Below are 17861 nucleotides of genomic sequence, written 5' to 3'. Positions count from 1 at the left end.
TATCTTTATTTTTGTTGCTTGTTTTCAAAGAGAAAAAGTTCTAAACATGGATGGTCCCTTCAAACAAATAATATTTTGAGACAATTAAGATAAATAGAATCCTGAATATTTTAAGTTCCCATAGCATTCAAAATGCTGACTTTATGCAGATTACAATGTTATAACATATTAGTATCTCCCTGTTTAAGCTGTTATGTCTCTTTCCTATTCCTACATTCCTCAACAAAGGAATGTATTTTCTAAGAGGAACTACAAGTCCATCTCTGCTTAGTCCATATAGGTTCTATGATTTGCTAGGACTCAGAATACAGTCAAAACTATGGCTGTGACTTATTACATAGAAAAGATATGAAGCAAAATGAGCAAAGGAAAGAAGGGTATGGAGAAAAGGCCAGAGAAGACCAGGTGCAAGCTTTTAAGAGTCACTCCCACTGGGGTCATACAGGACGAGTTGTGACAACATGCTGAAAATGTTTACCAGAGCAATTTAGAGATTCAATATCCAGGGTTCTTATGAGGGGCTGATAAAGCAGGCAGGCACCTTCTGCCTGGCATGTACCAAATTTCCCAACTCCCAGAAGAAAAGGGGGTATTCATCATAAACCACATTGTTTTACAAACCATTTAGGTACAGTGGACCACTCACACTGGTTAAGGGTGTTGAGACCCCTCCCCAAATCCAAGTTCCCAGAAGCCAGGGAAGGGTCTTGTAAGAAGGACTTTCCAAGAAGACCAGTCAGGTCTACCATGTTAACTCTTTTCCACACACTACCTTTCTGGTTTCTAGACAAGGAGTCACTGACTGTGCCACTTTCAGGTACTAACACAGAAAGAATCAGGACTGTACTAGCTTTGAAAGGCTAACACATAGATAGCACTTTTATATGCGCACTCTCTAATTTTCTTGTCCTGCATGTCCACAGGTCTTCAAACCCCTTTTCAAACAAGATCTAAGAATTTGTATAAAATATGGTTTAGCCATTCATAATCTTTTTCTACACTGGAGAAACCAAGAATCTGAAAGAGTGAAGCAGGGAAAAGTGGTTCAAGCGAACTGCCACTCTGAATGCTCTCAGACTAAAAATGATCACAGAATTTTTCAGAGATATTAAACAAGCTTTCTTGTTTTCCTAGTCTGGAAAATATTTTAACTTTTATATGAAGTTTAAGCATTTTTAACTCTGAGATTTTTTTTAATAGTATCAAATTATCTATACTGAACTTTCTTTTTCCCCTACACCAAGCTAACTATCTCATAAGAAAGATTATTTTAATATAAGAATCTGTAAACACAGATTACATCTCAGTCTTTAACATTTGCATGGTAACTCCCATTTTATGGTTATGTTATTTATTAAGCAGTTATTTACTGATGAATTTTAGGTGACTTTCAGTTTTCACGTATTACACATGAAGCTTAAGTGAACATCCTTTTACACGCACTGAGCATATACACCTACAGTATATAATGGAACTGCTGGATTAAAGAGTAGTAGTAAACAACTGGCTTCCCCTGGAGAAGGAAATGACAACCCACTCCAGTATTCTTGCCTGGAAAATCCCATGGACAGATGAGCCTGGTGGGCTATAGTCCACAGGGTTGCAAGAGTCAGACACAACACAGCGACTAAACAACAAAAGTAAACAACTTCTCCAAACTGGCCGTGCAAATGTATACTCCTCAAAATGTGTATAAAAGCACCAACAGTTACCTTTACCTTCAAAAATTAAACTTGGATTACAGTCATTTTACCCACTTACAGGTAAACCAAATAAGAACTCACCTCGTCCACTTCTACGACCTCTTCTGCTTTGGAAAGTGTCACCATTACCTGTAAGGCATTGTTTTACAGAAATATTCAGAGGAAACACAGCTCCTCCTCAAGCACGTAAAATATATAGCTATTTCTTTTCAAATACTGAGTAATTTCTCAGGATTCCTAGACCCTTAACCCACCCATCTCCTAATTCTATGTTTAACGAAAACCGTTTTCTCGTCTGAACATTTTGTTTAAACACTTCGTTTTTTAGGGCAATTTCAGGTTCACAGAAACATTAAGAGGAAAATGCAGAGACTTTCCAGATACTTCCAGTCCTCACACCTGCATACTCCACACCCCCCTGACATAATCAACGCTCCCCACAAGAGAGGTATTTTGTTACAGTTGATAAACCTATACTGGCACATCACAATCACCCAAAGTCCATGGTTTACATTACAGCTCATTCATGGTACTGTACAGTGTTTTTTATGTTTGCAAAAATGTATCATGGCATGTCTCCATCATTATAGTATCATACACAGTAACTTGACTACCCGAAAAATTCTCAGTGCTCTGTCTGTTCATCCCTTCCCTGACCCCTAGCAACCACGCACTTTTTTTCAGCCCTCTTCTTACAGTTTTGCCTTTTACAGAATGTCATACAGAGTTGGAATCATACAGTATACTGTCTTTTCAGATTGGCTTCTTTCACTCAGTAGCACATATTTAGAGCTTCCCCAGTGGCTCAGCAGTAAAGAATCTGCCTGCAATGCAGGAGTCACAGGAGACGCAGGTTCAATCCCTGGGTTGGCAAGATCCCCTGGAGGAGGGCATGGCAACCCACTATAACATTCCTGCCTAGAGAATCCCATGGACAGAGGAGCCTGGTGAGCTATAGTCCATGGGGTTGCAAAGAATCTGACACAACTGAAGTGACTTAGCATGCATGCAGTACGCATTTAAGGCTCCTCCATGTCTTTTCAGGCTTGATGTAGCTCATTTCTTTTTAATACCACAGTTCATTTAACTACTTTTAAACATTTCATCAACAGGATGCTTCTTGTTTTTCCCCACTTTCTCATCAAATTCCCTCAGAATCCTTTCTTTGAAACCAAAGGAAACTTCATTTTCCTTCTTCTAATTAAAAGTATAATTTATATCTCAAATTAACTGGTAGATAAGAAAGAGGGAATAATTCTCAGAGCACAAATGTTATAAGGGAGGAAAAATTGTCCATTTTCTTTTTGCCTACAAATCTACAAAGCAGAGATAATCATGAACCAATCTAATATACTTAAAAATATATATTAGGTTCAATAATCCTAGAGCTAAAAGCAAATGTGAATGATTAATATTCAGTAGTAAATTCAATTTCTCACCTGCACCACTTAATGCTGATCTTCTAGAACCAAAAATGCCACCAGAGCGCTGGGTCCTCTCATCTTGTTCATATTCGCTCTCTAGATTTACAGATTAAAAATTTAGATTATGTTACTTTTAAAAACTTTTAAGTCATGCAGTAAACAGAAAAAAATCAATTTATGGTGCCATAAGTTAAAAAGATGCAGGATAAAATAATTTAAATTTAACAGGAATCATAGTGGTTTTGAAGTATCACACAGAAGGATCTTTCCATAAATTATTTCCTTCAATTATACATTACTTTCTCAAAATTTTATTAAAATTATCTTATAAAAGTAGTCAGGGCTAATACTGCACCAAAATATGATATAAGCAAGTTAAATTACCTTTGAAAAACAGCACTGTTGCTGCCCCTCAAAATTTCACATTACATAATCTTAGTGCTTATTCTCCAGAATAGCATCCCTTCGTACCCACTGCACTCAAATCAAACTTTATCAGTCTTAAACAGCAACTCTGTGGATCTCTTCACTTTTTAAAAAGTGACAATTCACGAATCTGCTACATATCTATTAAATCGTTATATTAATTTACGTTTTTAGTTTCACTATTCTGTTCTCTTCTGTTAAGAGAGACATGCATTCCAAAAGTGACTTCAGGAGACAATATCTTAGCACCAAGGAAAGACGACTGGAAAAATTCAGGTAGAAAGCCACACTGGTATAAGACGGTATAATGGAATCATGAGAATGCCACTTATTTGTAAGGTCAGCCATCTTTATCAAAGCTCTAAAACGCTTCACAGCATGTAATATTAAAGAACTGCATCACATAAACTGTTAGAAAGTTCACATATTCTCATTTAATCTATAAGGAATTACATATGTCTACAAAATAATATTTTGCATAGCATAAGTGATTATGTACCTACCAGCCATTATACTAAACCGTTCTCATAAAGTCATAATAATCTTATATGTGATAGGTGTTATTTTTAATCATTTCTTTAATAAATGAAGCACAGTATTTGCAATCCACTACTAACTTGGACTTCCTAGACCAAATCCTCCACGGCAACCTCGGAAACTACCTCTTCCACCTCTTCCGCCTCTTCCACCTCTTCTGGACGATCCTGAAGCTTCTGAATCATTGCCGACTTGATAACCTATAATATTAAAACACAAACACACAAACGACACAAAAACCAACAAAGAAATCTTGGGGACATGGTGGCCAAGTTAATTTAAGCCTTGCATAATTCAACGACTTTAATATTTTAAGTCATCAACAGATAGTTACTAAAGAGAAATGCTGTGTTTGACCTATAACTGTTCAACTTTACCAGTAAATAAATAAAAGCTATGATCTTTTTTTTTTAAATCCACTGTTTGCTTTGCAAACAAAACCTAAAAATGACTAAAAAGAAAAAGTGACACCTATAAACACTGTGGTGTTGGAGAAGACTCTTGAGAGTCCCTTGGACTGCAAGGACTTCAAACCAGTCAATCCTAAAGCAAATAACTCCTGATTATTCATTGGAAGGACTGATGCTGAAGCTGAAACTCCACTATTTTGGCCACCTGATGCGAAGAACTGACTCATTGGAAAAGACCCTGATGCTGGGAAAGATTGAAGATGGGAGGAGAAGGGGATGACAGAGGATAAGATGGCTGGATGGCATCACCGACTCAATGGACATGAGTTTGAACAAGCTATGGGTGTTGGTGATGGACAGGGAAGCCTGGTGTGCTGAGACCACAGGGTCACAGAGAGCCTGAGTGACTGAACTGAACTGAATGTCCTGAAAATATCCATTAGGTCTAACTGTCCTAATATGTCATCTAGGATCTCTGTTGCCTTATTGATTGTCTGTCTGGAAGATTTGTCCACTGACGTCAGTGAGGTGTTCAAGTCTCCTCTATTATTGTATTCCCATCCATTTCTTCCTTTAGGTCTGTTAGTATTTGTTTTCTATATTTCAGTTCAGTTCAGTTGGGCAGTCTTGTCTGACTCTTTGTGACCCCACTGGACTTCCCATCTCTCAGAATTTTCCACAGTTTATTGTGATCCACACAGTCGAAGGCTTTGGCATAGTCAGTAAAGCAGAAATAGATATTTTTCTGGAACTCTCGTGCTTTTTCGATGATCCAGCAGATATTGGCAATTTGATCTCTGCTTCCTCTGCCTTTTCTAAAACCAGCTTGAATATCTGGAAGTTCACGGTTCACGTATTGGTGAAGCCTGTCTTGGAGAATTTTGAGCATTACTTTGCTAGCGTGTGAGATGAGTGTAATTGTGCAGTAGTTTGAGCATCCTTTGGTATTGCCTTTCTTTGGGACTGGAATGAAAACTGACCTTTTCCAGTCCTGTGGCCACTGCTGAGTTTTCCAAATTTGCTGGCATGTTGAGTGCAGCACTTTCACAGCATCATCTTCCAGGATTTGAAACAGCTCTACTGGAATTCCATCACCTCCACTAGCTTTGCTCATAGTTAGTGATGCTTCCTAAGGCCCACTTGACTTTGTATTCCAGGATGGCTGGCTCTACACTATCATGATTATCTGGGTCATGATCTTTTTTGTTCAGTTCTTCTGTATATTCTTGCCACATCTTCTTAATATTTCTGCTTATGTTAGGTCCATACCATTTCTGTCCTTTATTGAGCCAATCTTTGCATGAAATATTCCCTTGGTATCTCTAATGTTCTTGAAGAGATGTCTAGTCTTTCCCCTTCTATTGTTTTCCTCTATTTCTTTGCACTGATCACTGAGGAAGGCTTTCTTTCTCTCTTTGCTATTCTGTGGAACTCGCATTCTTTGGAATACCTTATTCTTACTCTATTTTATCTTATTTTATGACTGCAGATAGGATATCTGCCATACATCTACTAACTCAACTGCATGGAAAGCTGTTATCTTCTGTATGCTGATTTCACAATCTAACACATTATGATATTATTTTCAGTGGTTGATAAACTATGTATTCTTTTGGATTTTACAAATATATAATCAAGTCATATGCTGTACTTTCTTGTCAAGGTCCTGTATCTTCAATAACTTTTTTCTGATTGCACTGGCCTTCCACACAACATTAGGTAGCAACGGAAGTGGTGGAGTAGCAGGCAATGATGATGCCCCTCCTGGACTCCTTCATTGGGCCAGTGCACTGTCGCCAGCCCCAGTATGCAACCGGATCATATGTGCATACTCATTTTGAAGAACTGCCCTGGACCAATGGGAGTGCCTCCATGGGATGCCATGGGAAGGGGTGCCCACCCCATGGAGCAGCCCACAGCCATGTAACCCCATACATTTATATATGTTCTGTTTTCATAGTCATTCCATTCTAAATATTTCATCATTTCCACATAAATTGCTATTCATAAACTGAGAAATGCAGTTCCCAAAGCACAAGGGTCAGGCATCTGTTATTGATTTCTACTTTTAATGTATTTTAACAAGTACAATATGCATCTTAATAATTACAATATGGTCTACGATATAAATTTTATGATATATCTTGGGCCTTTCCTTTAGCCTTAATAGATTTTCAAATTGTGTATATTTCCTATATGCTGGAAAAGGATTTGTAATTTGGGAATATATCACTTCAAACACAACTATTAAATCAGGCTTAATAACTGATATTCAAATCTTATATTCAAATCTTCTGTAATCTTACTCATTTCTGGTCTATCAGTTTTTGAAAAATTAAATAGTTTAAAATCCTAATGGTGATTAACTGTTTAACTAGGGTTTGCACATTTTTCCTTATTTCAATTTTTGCCCTGTATATTTTAAGACTATGTTGTTAGATTCAAAGCATGTTCAGAACTCTATCTGCCTTAAGAGTCTATTTTGTCTATTTCTACATCAGCTTTGTTTAATAGTGTACTGATATTTTTTCTCTTTATTCTCAACTCTGCATTGAAATGCTTACATAAAATTACTGATACATGTATTTTTACTCCTATCATCTTATTTCGTGTTTTCTCTTCACTGATTTCTTTCAATGCTTCCTGTTTTCCTTTCTGGCCTTCTATTAAATATCCCCTAAGGCTGTATTCTATTTAATGATCTTACTGACATCCTTCAATGTCACCATGGATACTGAAGCTATTATTAAAATTATTTTCAACCTAATCTCCTTCCTACAAAGTCCTCTCCTCTTTCTACTCTATTTCTTCCACTAGTAAGTTACTTATTTTATTCTTTTTCTGATTACCCCAACTTTTACCATATTTAAGAAATCTTTAATTTCAATCTATTCTCGTTTTTACTAATAAGAACTGACAAAGAACTGTCTTTTCACTTGTTAGAATTTTAGTTCTTTTTATTTCTAAATAACCCTAAATTAATCATCATTATTACTAGCTCATGCAGTCAATATGCTTTCAATTATACCAATATGCTTACGAATTTTGAAATTTTATTTATTTATTTTGGCTCATCATTGCTTCCTACTTTCTTCCAAAGCTCAGTTTCCTTTTTACTAATATGATTTAATAGTTCTTTCCTCAATCCCCTAGAAGTATTAAACATCAACTTTACCCAAAATATTATTTCTAACACCCAAATTATCTGAAAACAGCAACTTGGGTTCAGAGTTATTCTCCCTTAGTATTCTGAATTCTACCTTACACTGACCTCTGCCATTACTGAAAAAAATTTATGCTGTTGACCTACTGTTCTTTTATCAGTTCAGTACAGTCTCTCAGTCGTGTCTGACTCTTTGCGACCCGATGGACTGCAGCACACCAGGCTTCCCTGTCCATCACCAACTTCTGAAGCTTACTCAGACTCATGTCTGTCGAGTCGGGTGACACCATCCAAACATCTCATCTTCTGTCGTCCCCTTCTCCTCCCACCTTCAATCTTTCCCAGCATCAGGGTCTCTTCCAATGAGTCAGTTCTTCACATCAGGTGGCCAAAGTATCGAAGCTTCAGTTTCAGCATCAGTCCTTCCAATGAATATTTAGGACTGATTTCCTTTAGGATTGACGGGTTTGATCTCCTTGTAGTCCAAGGGACTTTCAAGAGTCGTCTCCAACACCACAGTTCAAAAGCATCAATTCTTCTGAGCTCACTTTTCTTTAATAGTCCAACTCTCACATCCATACATGACTCCTGGAAAAACTGTAACTCTGACTAGGAGGACTTTTGTTGGCAAAGTAATGTCTCTGCTTTTTAATATGCTGTCTGGGTCATAGTTTTTCTTCCAAGGAGCAACTGTCTTTTAATTTCATGGCTGCAGTCACTATCTGCAGTGATTCCAGAACCCAAGAAAATAAAGTCTGCCACTGTTTTCCCCATCTATTTGCCATGAAGTGATGGGACCAGATGCCATGATCTTAGTTTTCTGAATGTTGAGCTTGAAGTCAACTCTTTCACTCTCCTCTTTCACTTTCATCAAGAGGCTATTTAGATCCTCTTCACTTTCTGCCATAAGGGTGGCGTCATCTGCGTATCTGAGGTTATTGATATTTCTACCAGAAATCTTGATTCCAGCTTACACTTCATCCAGCCCGGCATTTCCCATGATGTACTCTGCCTATTAGTTAAATAAGGAGGGTGACAATATACAGCTTTGAAGTACTCCTTTCCCAATTTGGAACCAGTCCGTTGTTCCACGTCTGGTTCTAACTGTTGCTTCTTGACCTGCAAACAGATTTCTCAGGAGGCAGGTAAGATGGTCTGGTATTCCCAGCTCTTTAAGAATTTTCCACAATTTGTTGAGATCCACACAGTCAAGGGCTTTGGATTTCCTTTGTGGCTCAGCTGGTAAAGAATCTGCCTTCAATGAAGGAGACCTGCATTCAATCCCTGGGTTGGGAAGATCCCCTGGAGCAGGGAAAGGCTACCCACTCCAGGATTCTTCCCTGGATAGGTGGATCTGTTTCCTCTGGTGAGTTTTCAAAAATTTTTTTAATCTCTATAGTATTTTTTAAGGGTGTAAATTTGCTTTTATTTACCTTGCTCGACTCTTATACCTCATTCACTCTGGAAAAGTCTCATCTATTATCTCTGAACAGTCTCCTCTCCTTCTGTTCCTATTCTCTCCTCTGGACATATTTAACTATATGCCAGAATAGCAGGGCTTCTTAATCTGTTTTTCACATCTATTAACGGCTTTCATGCTTTACATTTCCGAATTTAGAGAACTTCTACAAATCTACCTTTGGATTCATTTGTTCTATTCATCTGTGTTTAATCTTATTAAATTCAATATGCTTTTAACCACTGAAATCTTTTCTATAAATTCAGTTGCATTCCTTTCCAAATCTACCTTCACCAGTGGACCATCAACAACATAATGCATCAGTACCTCTGGTAGCTATAGCTTAATGATTCTACACACAAATGTCACTTTTCATAATATGACATCAATATTCTTTTAAAGGTAACCTAAGTCCTTCCCATGAACTATATCCTGCATTTTCTAAGGGAGAACTGACAGTTTTGAGCAGCTCTTAAAGATGTCTAGTAACAATCTTTAGAAAAGAATGAATTTATAAATCAATTAGACTTTGATAAAAGAACAGGAAAATTTTTGTCATTTTTTGAAAAATTACTTATCAGTTTAGTGATGTTACTGAAGCTTCAATATACAAAACTTAACTGTATTTCTTTATACTAACAAACAAAATAAAATTACTAAACAATCTGTATCACTAATATCAGTAAAAATAGCAAAGTAAAGGTCTCCACATGCTGGTACACTAAAGAACAAAATAAATTGTCCAATTAATACTTTCCAAACTGAAAATTAATCTAGGACTTGCATCAACTCAAGCAACATTAACAAAATAAAAAACAACATTAAATGCACTAGTCATAGCAAACACCATCTTCCAACATCACAAGAGATGACTCAACACATGGACATCACTAGATAGTCAACACCGAAACCAGATTGACATTATTCTTTTTAGCCAAAGATGGAGAAGCTCTATACAGTCAACAAAAACAAGACTGGGAGCTGACTGTGGCTCAGATTGAACTCTTTACTGCAAAATTCAGACTTAAATGGAGGAGAGTAGAGAAAACTCCTAAGTCATTCAGTATAACCTAAATCAAATCCCTTACCATTATACAGTGGAAGTGACAAATAGATTCAAGGGATTAGATCTGACAGACAGAGTGCCTGAAGAACTATGGACAAGGTTCATGACATTGTACAGGAGGAAGTGATCAAAACCACCCCTGAGAAAAAGAAATGCAAAAAGGCAAAATGGTTGTCTGAGGAGTCCTTGCAAATAGCTGAGAAAAGAAGTGAAAGGAAACCGAGAAAAGGAAAGATATACCCATCTGAATGCAGAGTTCCAAAGAACAGCGTGGAGAGATAAGAAAGACTTCCTAAGTGAATAATGCAAAGAAACAGAGGAAAACAACAGAATGGGAAAAACTAGAGACCTCTTCAAGAAAATGAGAGAAACCAAGGGAACATTTCATGCAAAGATGGGCACAATAAAGGACAGAAATGATATAGACCTAACAGACGCAGAAGACATTAAGAAGAGGTGGCATGAATACACAGAAGAACACAAAAAACCTCCTAATGACCCGGATAACCACAATGGTGTCATCACTCACCTAGAGCCAGACATCCTGGAATGTGAAGTCAAGTGGGCCTTAGGAAGCATCACTACAAACAAAGCTAGTGGAGGTGACAGGATTCCAGCTGAGCTATTTCAAATCCTAAAGGATGATGCTGTGAAAGTGCTGCACTCAACACGCCAGCAAATTTGGAAAACTCAGCAGTGGCCACAGGATTGGAAAAGGTCAGTTTTCATTCCAATCCCAAAGAAGGGCAATGCCAAAGAATGTTCAAACTACCATACAATTGCACTAATTTCACGTGCTAGCTAGGTCATGACCAAAATCCTCCAAGCTGGGTTTCAACAATACATCAACCAAGAACCTCCAGATGTTCAAGCTGGATTTAGAAAAGGCAGGGGAACCAGAGGTCAAATTGCCAACAGCTGGTAGATCACAGAAAAAGCAAAGGAATTTCAGAAAAAACATCTACTTCTGCTTCACTGATTACACCAAAGCCTTTGACTGTGTGGATCAGAGCAAACTGTGTAAAATTCTTAAAAGAGACGGGAATACCAGACCATCTTACCTGCCTCCTGAGAAACCTACATGCTGGTCAAGAAGCAACAGTTAGAACTGGCCATGGAACAACAGACTGGTTCAAAACTGGAAAAGGAGTGCATCAGGATGTATATTGTTACCCTGGTTATTTAACTAATGCCATGTTGGTTGACTCATATGCTGGAATCAAGATTGCCGGGAGAAATATCAATAACCTCAGATATGCAGATGACACCACCCTTATGGCAGAAAGCCAAGAGGAACTAAAGAGCCTCTTGATAAAGGTGAAAAAAGGAGAGTAAAAAAGCTGCTTAAAACTCAACATTCAGAAAACAAAAATCATGGCATCCGGTACCATAATTTCATGACAAATAGATGGGGAAACAATGGAAACAGTGAGAAACTTTATTTGGGGGGGTTCTAGAATCACCACAGATGGTGACTGCATCCATGAAATTAAAAGACGCTTGCTCCTTGGAAAAAAAGCTATGAGCAACCCAGACAGTGTATTAAAAAGCAGACACATCACTTTGCCGACAAAGGTCCGTCTAGTCAAAGCTATGGTTTTTCCAGTAGTTATATACAGATGTGAGAGTTGGACCAGAAAGAAGGCTGAGCACTGAAGAACTGATGATTTTGAACTGTGGTGCTGGTGAAGACTCTTGACAGTCCCTTGGACTACAAGGAGATCAAACCAGTCGATCCTAAAGGAAATCAATCCTGAATATTCATTGGAAGGACTGATGTTGAAGCTGAATCTCCAAAACTCTGGCCACTTGATGGGAAGAGCTGACTCATTGGAAAAGACCATGATGCTGGGAAAGATTGAGGGCAGAAGGAGAAGGGGACGACAGAGGATGAGATGGTTGGATGGTATCACCGACTCAATGGACATGAGATTGAGCAAGCTCCTAGAGATGGTAAACTACAGGGAAGCCTGGCATCCTGGCACTCCTTGGGATCGCAAAGAGTCAGGCACAACTGACCAACTGAACAACAACAACAAAACAGTAATGTTTATTAAAAACAAAATGTTAATTAAAAATAGAAACTATTTCTTAAAATAGGCTGATTCTCACTAAGAGCTGTGATTTTTATGGCATATTTTAACTTATCCCAGTCAATTCCCTGACAATTCCTCTTCTAAACATATACCCAAAAAATGCAAGAACAGTGACTCAAACAGATAATTGTTTATGAATATTCAGAGAAGCATTATACACAACAGACAAAAGTAGTTAGAAACCCAAGGGTACATCAACTTTTGAATGGATTTTTATTTATATATATTTTTTTCATTTAATTTTATTAGTTGGAGCCTAATTACTTTACAATATTGTAATGGTTTTTGCCATATTTTGACAGGAAACAGCCATGGAGTTACATGTGTTCCCCATCCTGAATCCCCCTCCCGCCTCCCTCCCCATCATATCCCTCTGGGTCATGCCAGTGCACCATCCCCAAGCACTTGTCTCATGCATCCCACCTGGACTGACGATCTGTTTCACACCTGATAATATACATGTTTTGATGCTGTTCTCTCAGATCATCCCACCCTCGCCTTCTCCTATAGAGTCCAAAAGTCTGTTCTATACATCTGTGTCTCTTTTTCTGTCTTGCGGTTATCGTTACCATCATTCTAAATTCCAAATATATGCGTTAATATACTGTATTGGTGTTTATCTTTCTGGCTTACTTCACTCTGTATAATGGGCTCCAGTTTCATCCATCTCATTAGAACTGATTCAAATGTATTCTTTTTAATGGCTGATTAATATTCCATTATGTATATGTACCATAGCTTCCTTATCCATCCATCTGCTGATGGGCATCTAGGTTGCTTCCATGTCCTTGCTATTATAGATAGTGCTGTGATGAACACTGGGGTACACGTGCTTCTTTCAGATCTGGTTTCCTCGGTGTGTATGCCCAGGAATGGGATTGCTGGGCCATATGGCAGGTCTATTTCCAGTTTTTTAAGGAATCTCCACACTGTTCTCCATAGTGGCTGTACTAGTTTGCATTCCCACCAACAGTGTAAGAGGGTTCCCTTTTCTCCACACCATCTCCAGCATTTATTGCTTGTAGACTTTCCAATAGCAGCCATCCTGACTGGCGTGTAATGGTACCTCATTGTGGTTTTGATTTGCATTTCTCTGATAATGAGTTATGTTGAGCATCTTTTCACGTGTTTGTTAGCCATCTGGATGTCTTCTTCGGGGAAATGTCTGTTTAGTTCTTTGGCCCAGGTTTTGATTGGGTCGTTTATTTTTCTGGAATTGAGCTGCAGGAGTTGCTTGTATATTTTTGAGATTAATCCTTTGTCTGTTGCTTCGTTTGCTCTTATTTTCTCCCATTCTGAAGTCTGTCTTTTCACCTTGCATACAGTTTCCTTCGTTGTGCAAAAGCTTTTAAGTTTCATTAGGTCCAATTTGTTAATTTTTGCTGTTATTTCCAATATTCTGGGAGGTGGGTCACAGAGGATCCTGCTATGATTTAAGTCAGATAGTGTTTTGCCCATGTTCTCCTCTAGGAGTTTTCTATTTTCTGGTCTTATAGTTATATCTTTAATCCATTTTGAGTTTATTTTTGTGTATGGTGTTAGAAAGTGTTCTGGTTTCATTCTTTTACAAGTGGTTGACCAGTTTACCCAGCACCACTTGTTAAAGAGACTGTCTTTTTTCCATTGTATATCCTTGCCTCCTTTGTCGAAGATAAGGTGTCCATAGGTACGTGGATTTTTCTCTGGGCTTTCTATTCTGTTCCATTGGTCTATATTTCTGTCTTTGCACCAGTACCATACTGTCTTGATGACTGTGGCTTTGTAGTACAGTCTGAAGTCAGGCAGGGTGATTCTTCCAGTTCCATTCTTATTTCTCAAGATTGCTTTGGCTATTCAAGGTTTTTTTGTATTTCCATACAAATTGTGAAATTATTTGTCCTAGTTCTGTAAAGAATACCGTTGGTAGCTTGATAGGGATTGCACTGAATCTATAGATTGCTTTGGGTGGTACACTCATTTTCACAATATTGATTTTTCCAATCCATGAACACATATTTCTCCATCTATTTGTGTCCTCTTTGATTTCTTTCACCAGTGTTTTATAGTTTCCTATGTATAGGTCTTTTGTTTCTTTAGGTAGATATACTCCTAAGTATTTTATTCTTTTTGTTGCAATGGTGAGTGGTTTTGTTTCCTTAATTTCTCTTTCTGTTTTCTCATTCTTAGTGTATAGAAATGCAAGGGATTTCTGTGTGCTAATTTCATATCCTGAAACTTTACTATATTCATTGATTAGCTCTAGTAATTTTCTGGTAGAGTCTTTAGGGTTTTCTATGTAGAGGATTGTGTCATCTGCAAACAGTGATAATTTTATTTCTTCAATTGCTATCTGGATTCCTTTTATTTCTTTTTCTGCTCTGATTGCTGTGGCCAAAATTTCCAAAACTATCTTGAATATTAGTGGTGAGAGTGGGCACGCTTTTCTTCTTCCTGACTTCAGGGGAAATGCTTTCAATTTTTCACTTGAATGGATTTTTTTTTCACTTGTTTTTATTACTTGGATGCTAATTACTTTACAATATTGTAGTGGTTTCTGCCATACATTGACATGAATCAGCCATGGATTTACACGTGTTCCCCATGCTGAACCCCCCTCCCACCTTCCTCCCCATCCCATCCCTCTGGGTTATCCCAGTGCACCAGCCCCGAGCACGTGTCTCATGCATCCCACCTTAACTGACAATCTGTTTCACACCTGATAATATACATGTTTTGATGCTGTTCTCTCAGATCATCCCACCCTCGCCTTCTCCCATAGAGTCCAAAAGTATGTTCTGTACATCTGTGTCTCTTTTCTGTCTTGCATATAGGGTTATTACCATCTTTCTAATTTCCATATATATGCATTAGTATACTGTATTGGTGTTTATCTTTCTGGCTTACTTCAGTCTGTATAATGGGCTCTGGTTTCATCCATCTCATTAGAACTGATTCAAATGCATTCTTTTTAATGGCTGAGTCCTATTCCATGGTGTATATGTACCATAGCTTCCTTATCCATTCGTCTGCTGATGGGCATCTAGGTTGCTTCCATGTCCTGGCAATTATAAACAGTGCTGCGATGAACACTGGGGTAAACATGCTTCTTTCAGATCTGGTTTCCTCAGTGTGTATGCCCAGGAGTGGGATTGCTGGGGCATATGGCAGGTCTATTTCCAGTTTTTAAGGAATCTCCACACTGTTCTCCATAGTGGCTGTACTAGTTTGCATTCCCACCAACAGTGTATGAGGATTCCCGTTTCTCCAACCCTCTCCAGCATTCACTGCTTGAAGACTTTTGGACAGCAGCCATTCTGACTGGCGTGTAATGATACCTCACTGTGGTTTTGATTTGCATTTCTTTGATACTGAGTGATGTTGAGCATGTTTTCATGTGTTTTTTAGCCATCTGTATGTCTTCTTTGGAGAAATGTCTGTCTGGATCTTTGGCCCAGTTTTTGATTGGGTCATTTATTTTTCTGGAATTGAGCTGCAGGAGTTGCTTGTATATTTTTGAGATTAATCCTGTGTCTGTTTCTTTGTTTTTTTAAGAGTACACATACAATGGAATAATACTGTTGCTGCTGTTAAGTCACTAAATCATGTCTGACTCTTCTGCAACCCCATGGTCTGTAGCCCACCAGGCTACCCTATTCATGGGATTACCAATGCAAGAATACTGGAGTGGGTTGCCATTTCCTCCTCCAGGAGATCCTTCTGACCCAGGGACCCAACCTTCATCTCCTGCATTACCAGGAGGGTTCTCTACCACCGAGCCAGCCACCAGGGAAGCCCACAATGGAATAGTATGCCATGAAAAGGAATGAAGTTCTGATACATGCAACCACATAACACTGAAAATGCTGAGACTAAGTGAATGAAGCCAAACACAAAACAGCAAGACTGAGAGGAAGAGGTATGTGGAGTTACTGCTACATGGATATAAGCTCTGCTTGTGTGATGAAGAAGTTTTAGAAATACACAGGGGTGATAACAGAACAACACTGCACAAATACTCAATGCCACTGAATTATACATACATACCTGAAATGACAAACTTTATGCTAAGTTATTTTACCATAATAAAAACAGAAAAAATTTGAAATTTAATGAAAAATATTAATCTACACATCGAAGAGGGCTTCCCTGGTGGCTCAGCAATAAAGAACTGAGGAGACGCAGGTTCCATCCCTGGGTCTGGAAGATTCCCTAGAGGAGAGCATGGCAACCCACTCCAGTATTCTTGCTGGCAAAATTCCCATGGATAAAGGAGAATGCCGCGCCACAGTCCATAAGGTCACAAAGAGTCAGACACGACTGAAGCAACAAACATCTAAGAAGCTTAATAAACTGCGAGTTGGATATATTTCAAGAGCTCCAGACCTATACATGTCAATGTAAAACATGAACAAATGGTACAGGGACAACTGGTCACACGCCAAAGAATTAAGTTGGACCCTTATTCCACACCATATACAAAAATGAACTCAAAGACCTTAAATGTAAGAGCAGTGTGAAAACTATAAAATTCTTAGAAGGAAAGAAGTGAAAACCTGCATGACCTACGAACAGGCAAGGGTTTTCTACATGATATCAAGAGAAAAAGCGACAAAAACAAAAATACTGGATTGCATCAAAATTTAAAACTTTGTGCTTCAAAGGATACCATCAAGAAAGTTTAAAAAACAACCACTGAAAGGGAGAAAATATTTGCAAATCATGTTTCTGTTAGCCCTTGTATCAAGAATACATAAAGAATTCTTAAAACAAAAAGATAAATAACCCTGATTTTTTTAAATGGGCAAAGGATATGAATTACATTTCTTCAAAGAATATATACAAATGACCAATATACACAGGGAGAGCTGCTCAACATCACAGTCACCAGGAAATGCAGATCAAAATCACAATGATACAAGGATATGTTGTGCAATTCAGGGGATACAGCCAACGTTTCATAACAACTATAAATGGAGTATAACCTTTAAAAGTATGAATCACTATGTTTTGATACCTGTAATTTACATAATATTATACATCAACTATATGTCAATCATAAAAATCATGAGATACCACTTTTTATCCATTACAATGACTACAGTCAAAAAGACAAACACTAGCAAGCGTCACCAAAAGAAATGTACTTGAATGTTCAGAGAAGCAGTTTCAGAATAGTCCAAAACTCTTCATATTTACAAAATCAAACTACCCATCATTAGCAGGAGAACAAAAGAACACTATACAGCAATAATGATCTTCAACTGCAACCAACAATAAGACAGTCTCACAACTACATTAAGAGGAAGACAGATACAAAAAGATTACATACTATGTGATTCTATTTATATTAAGTACAAAATTTTTAAAAATTTATGCTGCTACAAGTCAGAATAGAGATTAACTAGAAGGGCAGTGCTAGTGACTAAAAATGAGCATGAAAGGGGTTTTTGAGGACCTAGTAACTTCTACTCCTGATCTGGGTGCTTGGGAACACACAGAACCCAGGTGTTTTCAGTTACTGAAAAATCACTGAGCTGCATACATTTATGACATATGCACCTACCTGTTCCTGTATGACATCATACTTCAACATAAACT

General features: G+C 37.9%; 1 protein-coding gene across 6 annotated transcripts in view; it reads right to left on the bottom strand.

Annotated features, from left to right (window-relative positions):
- Nucleotides 1–17861, bottom strand: part of LOC122689688 (probable ATP-dependent RNA helicase DDX4) — an 83997-nt gene that overhangs the window by 23156 nt on the left and 42980 nt on the right. For 5 of the 6 annotated variants that reach the window (XM_043896331.1, XM_043896335.1, XM_043896333.1 and 2 more), the window contains 3 exons: nucleotides 4171–4290; nucleotides 3143–3223; nucleotides 1785–1832 (listed from right to left, as the gene is read on the bottom strand). In XM_043896331.1, the coding sequence (XP_043752266.1) occupies nucleotides 1785–1832; nucleotides 3143–3223; nucleotides 4171–4290 (249 nt within the window). The remainder of the gene's footprint in view (nucleotides 1–1784; nucleotides 1833–3142; nucleotides 3224–4170; nucleotides 4291–17861) is intronic. The other variant, XM_043896332.1, reaches the window with a different exon arrangement.

Source organism: Cervus elaphus, chromosome X (genome assembly GCF_910594005.1).
Source record: "Cervus elaphus chromosome X, mCerEla1.1, whole genome shotgun sequence".
Taxonomy (NCBI): domain Eukaryota; kingdom Metazoa; phylum Chordata; class Mammalia; order Artiodactyla; family Cervidae; genus Cervus; species Cervus elaphus.
The sequence above is the reverse complement of the archived record's forward strand: the minus strand, read 5'-3'. Positions and strand labels throughout refer to the sequence as shown.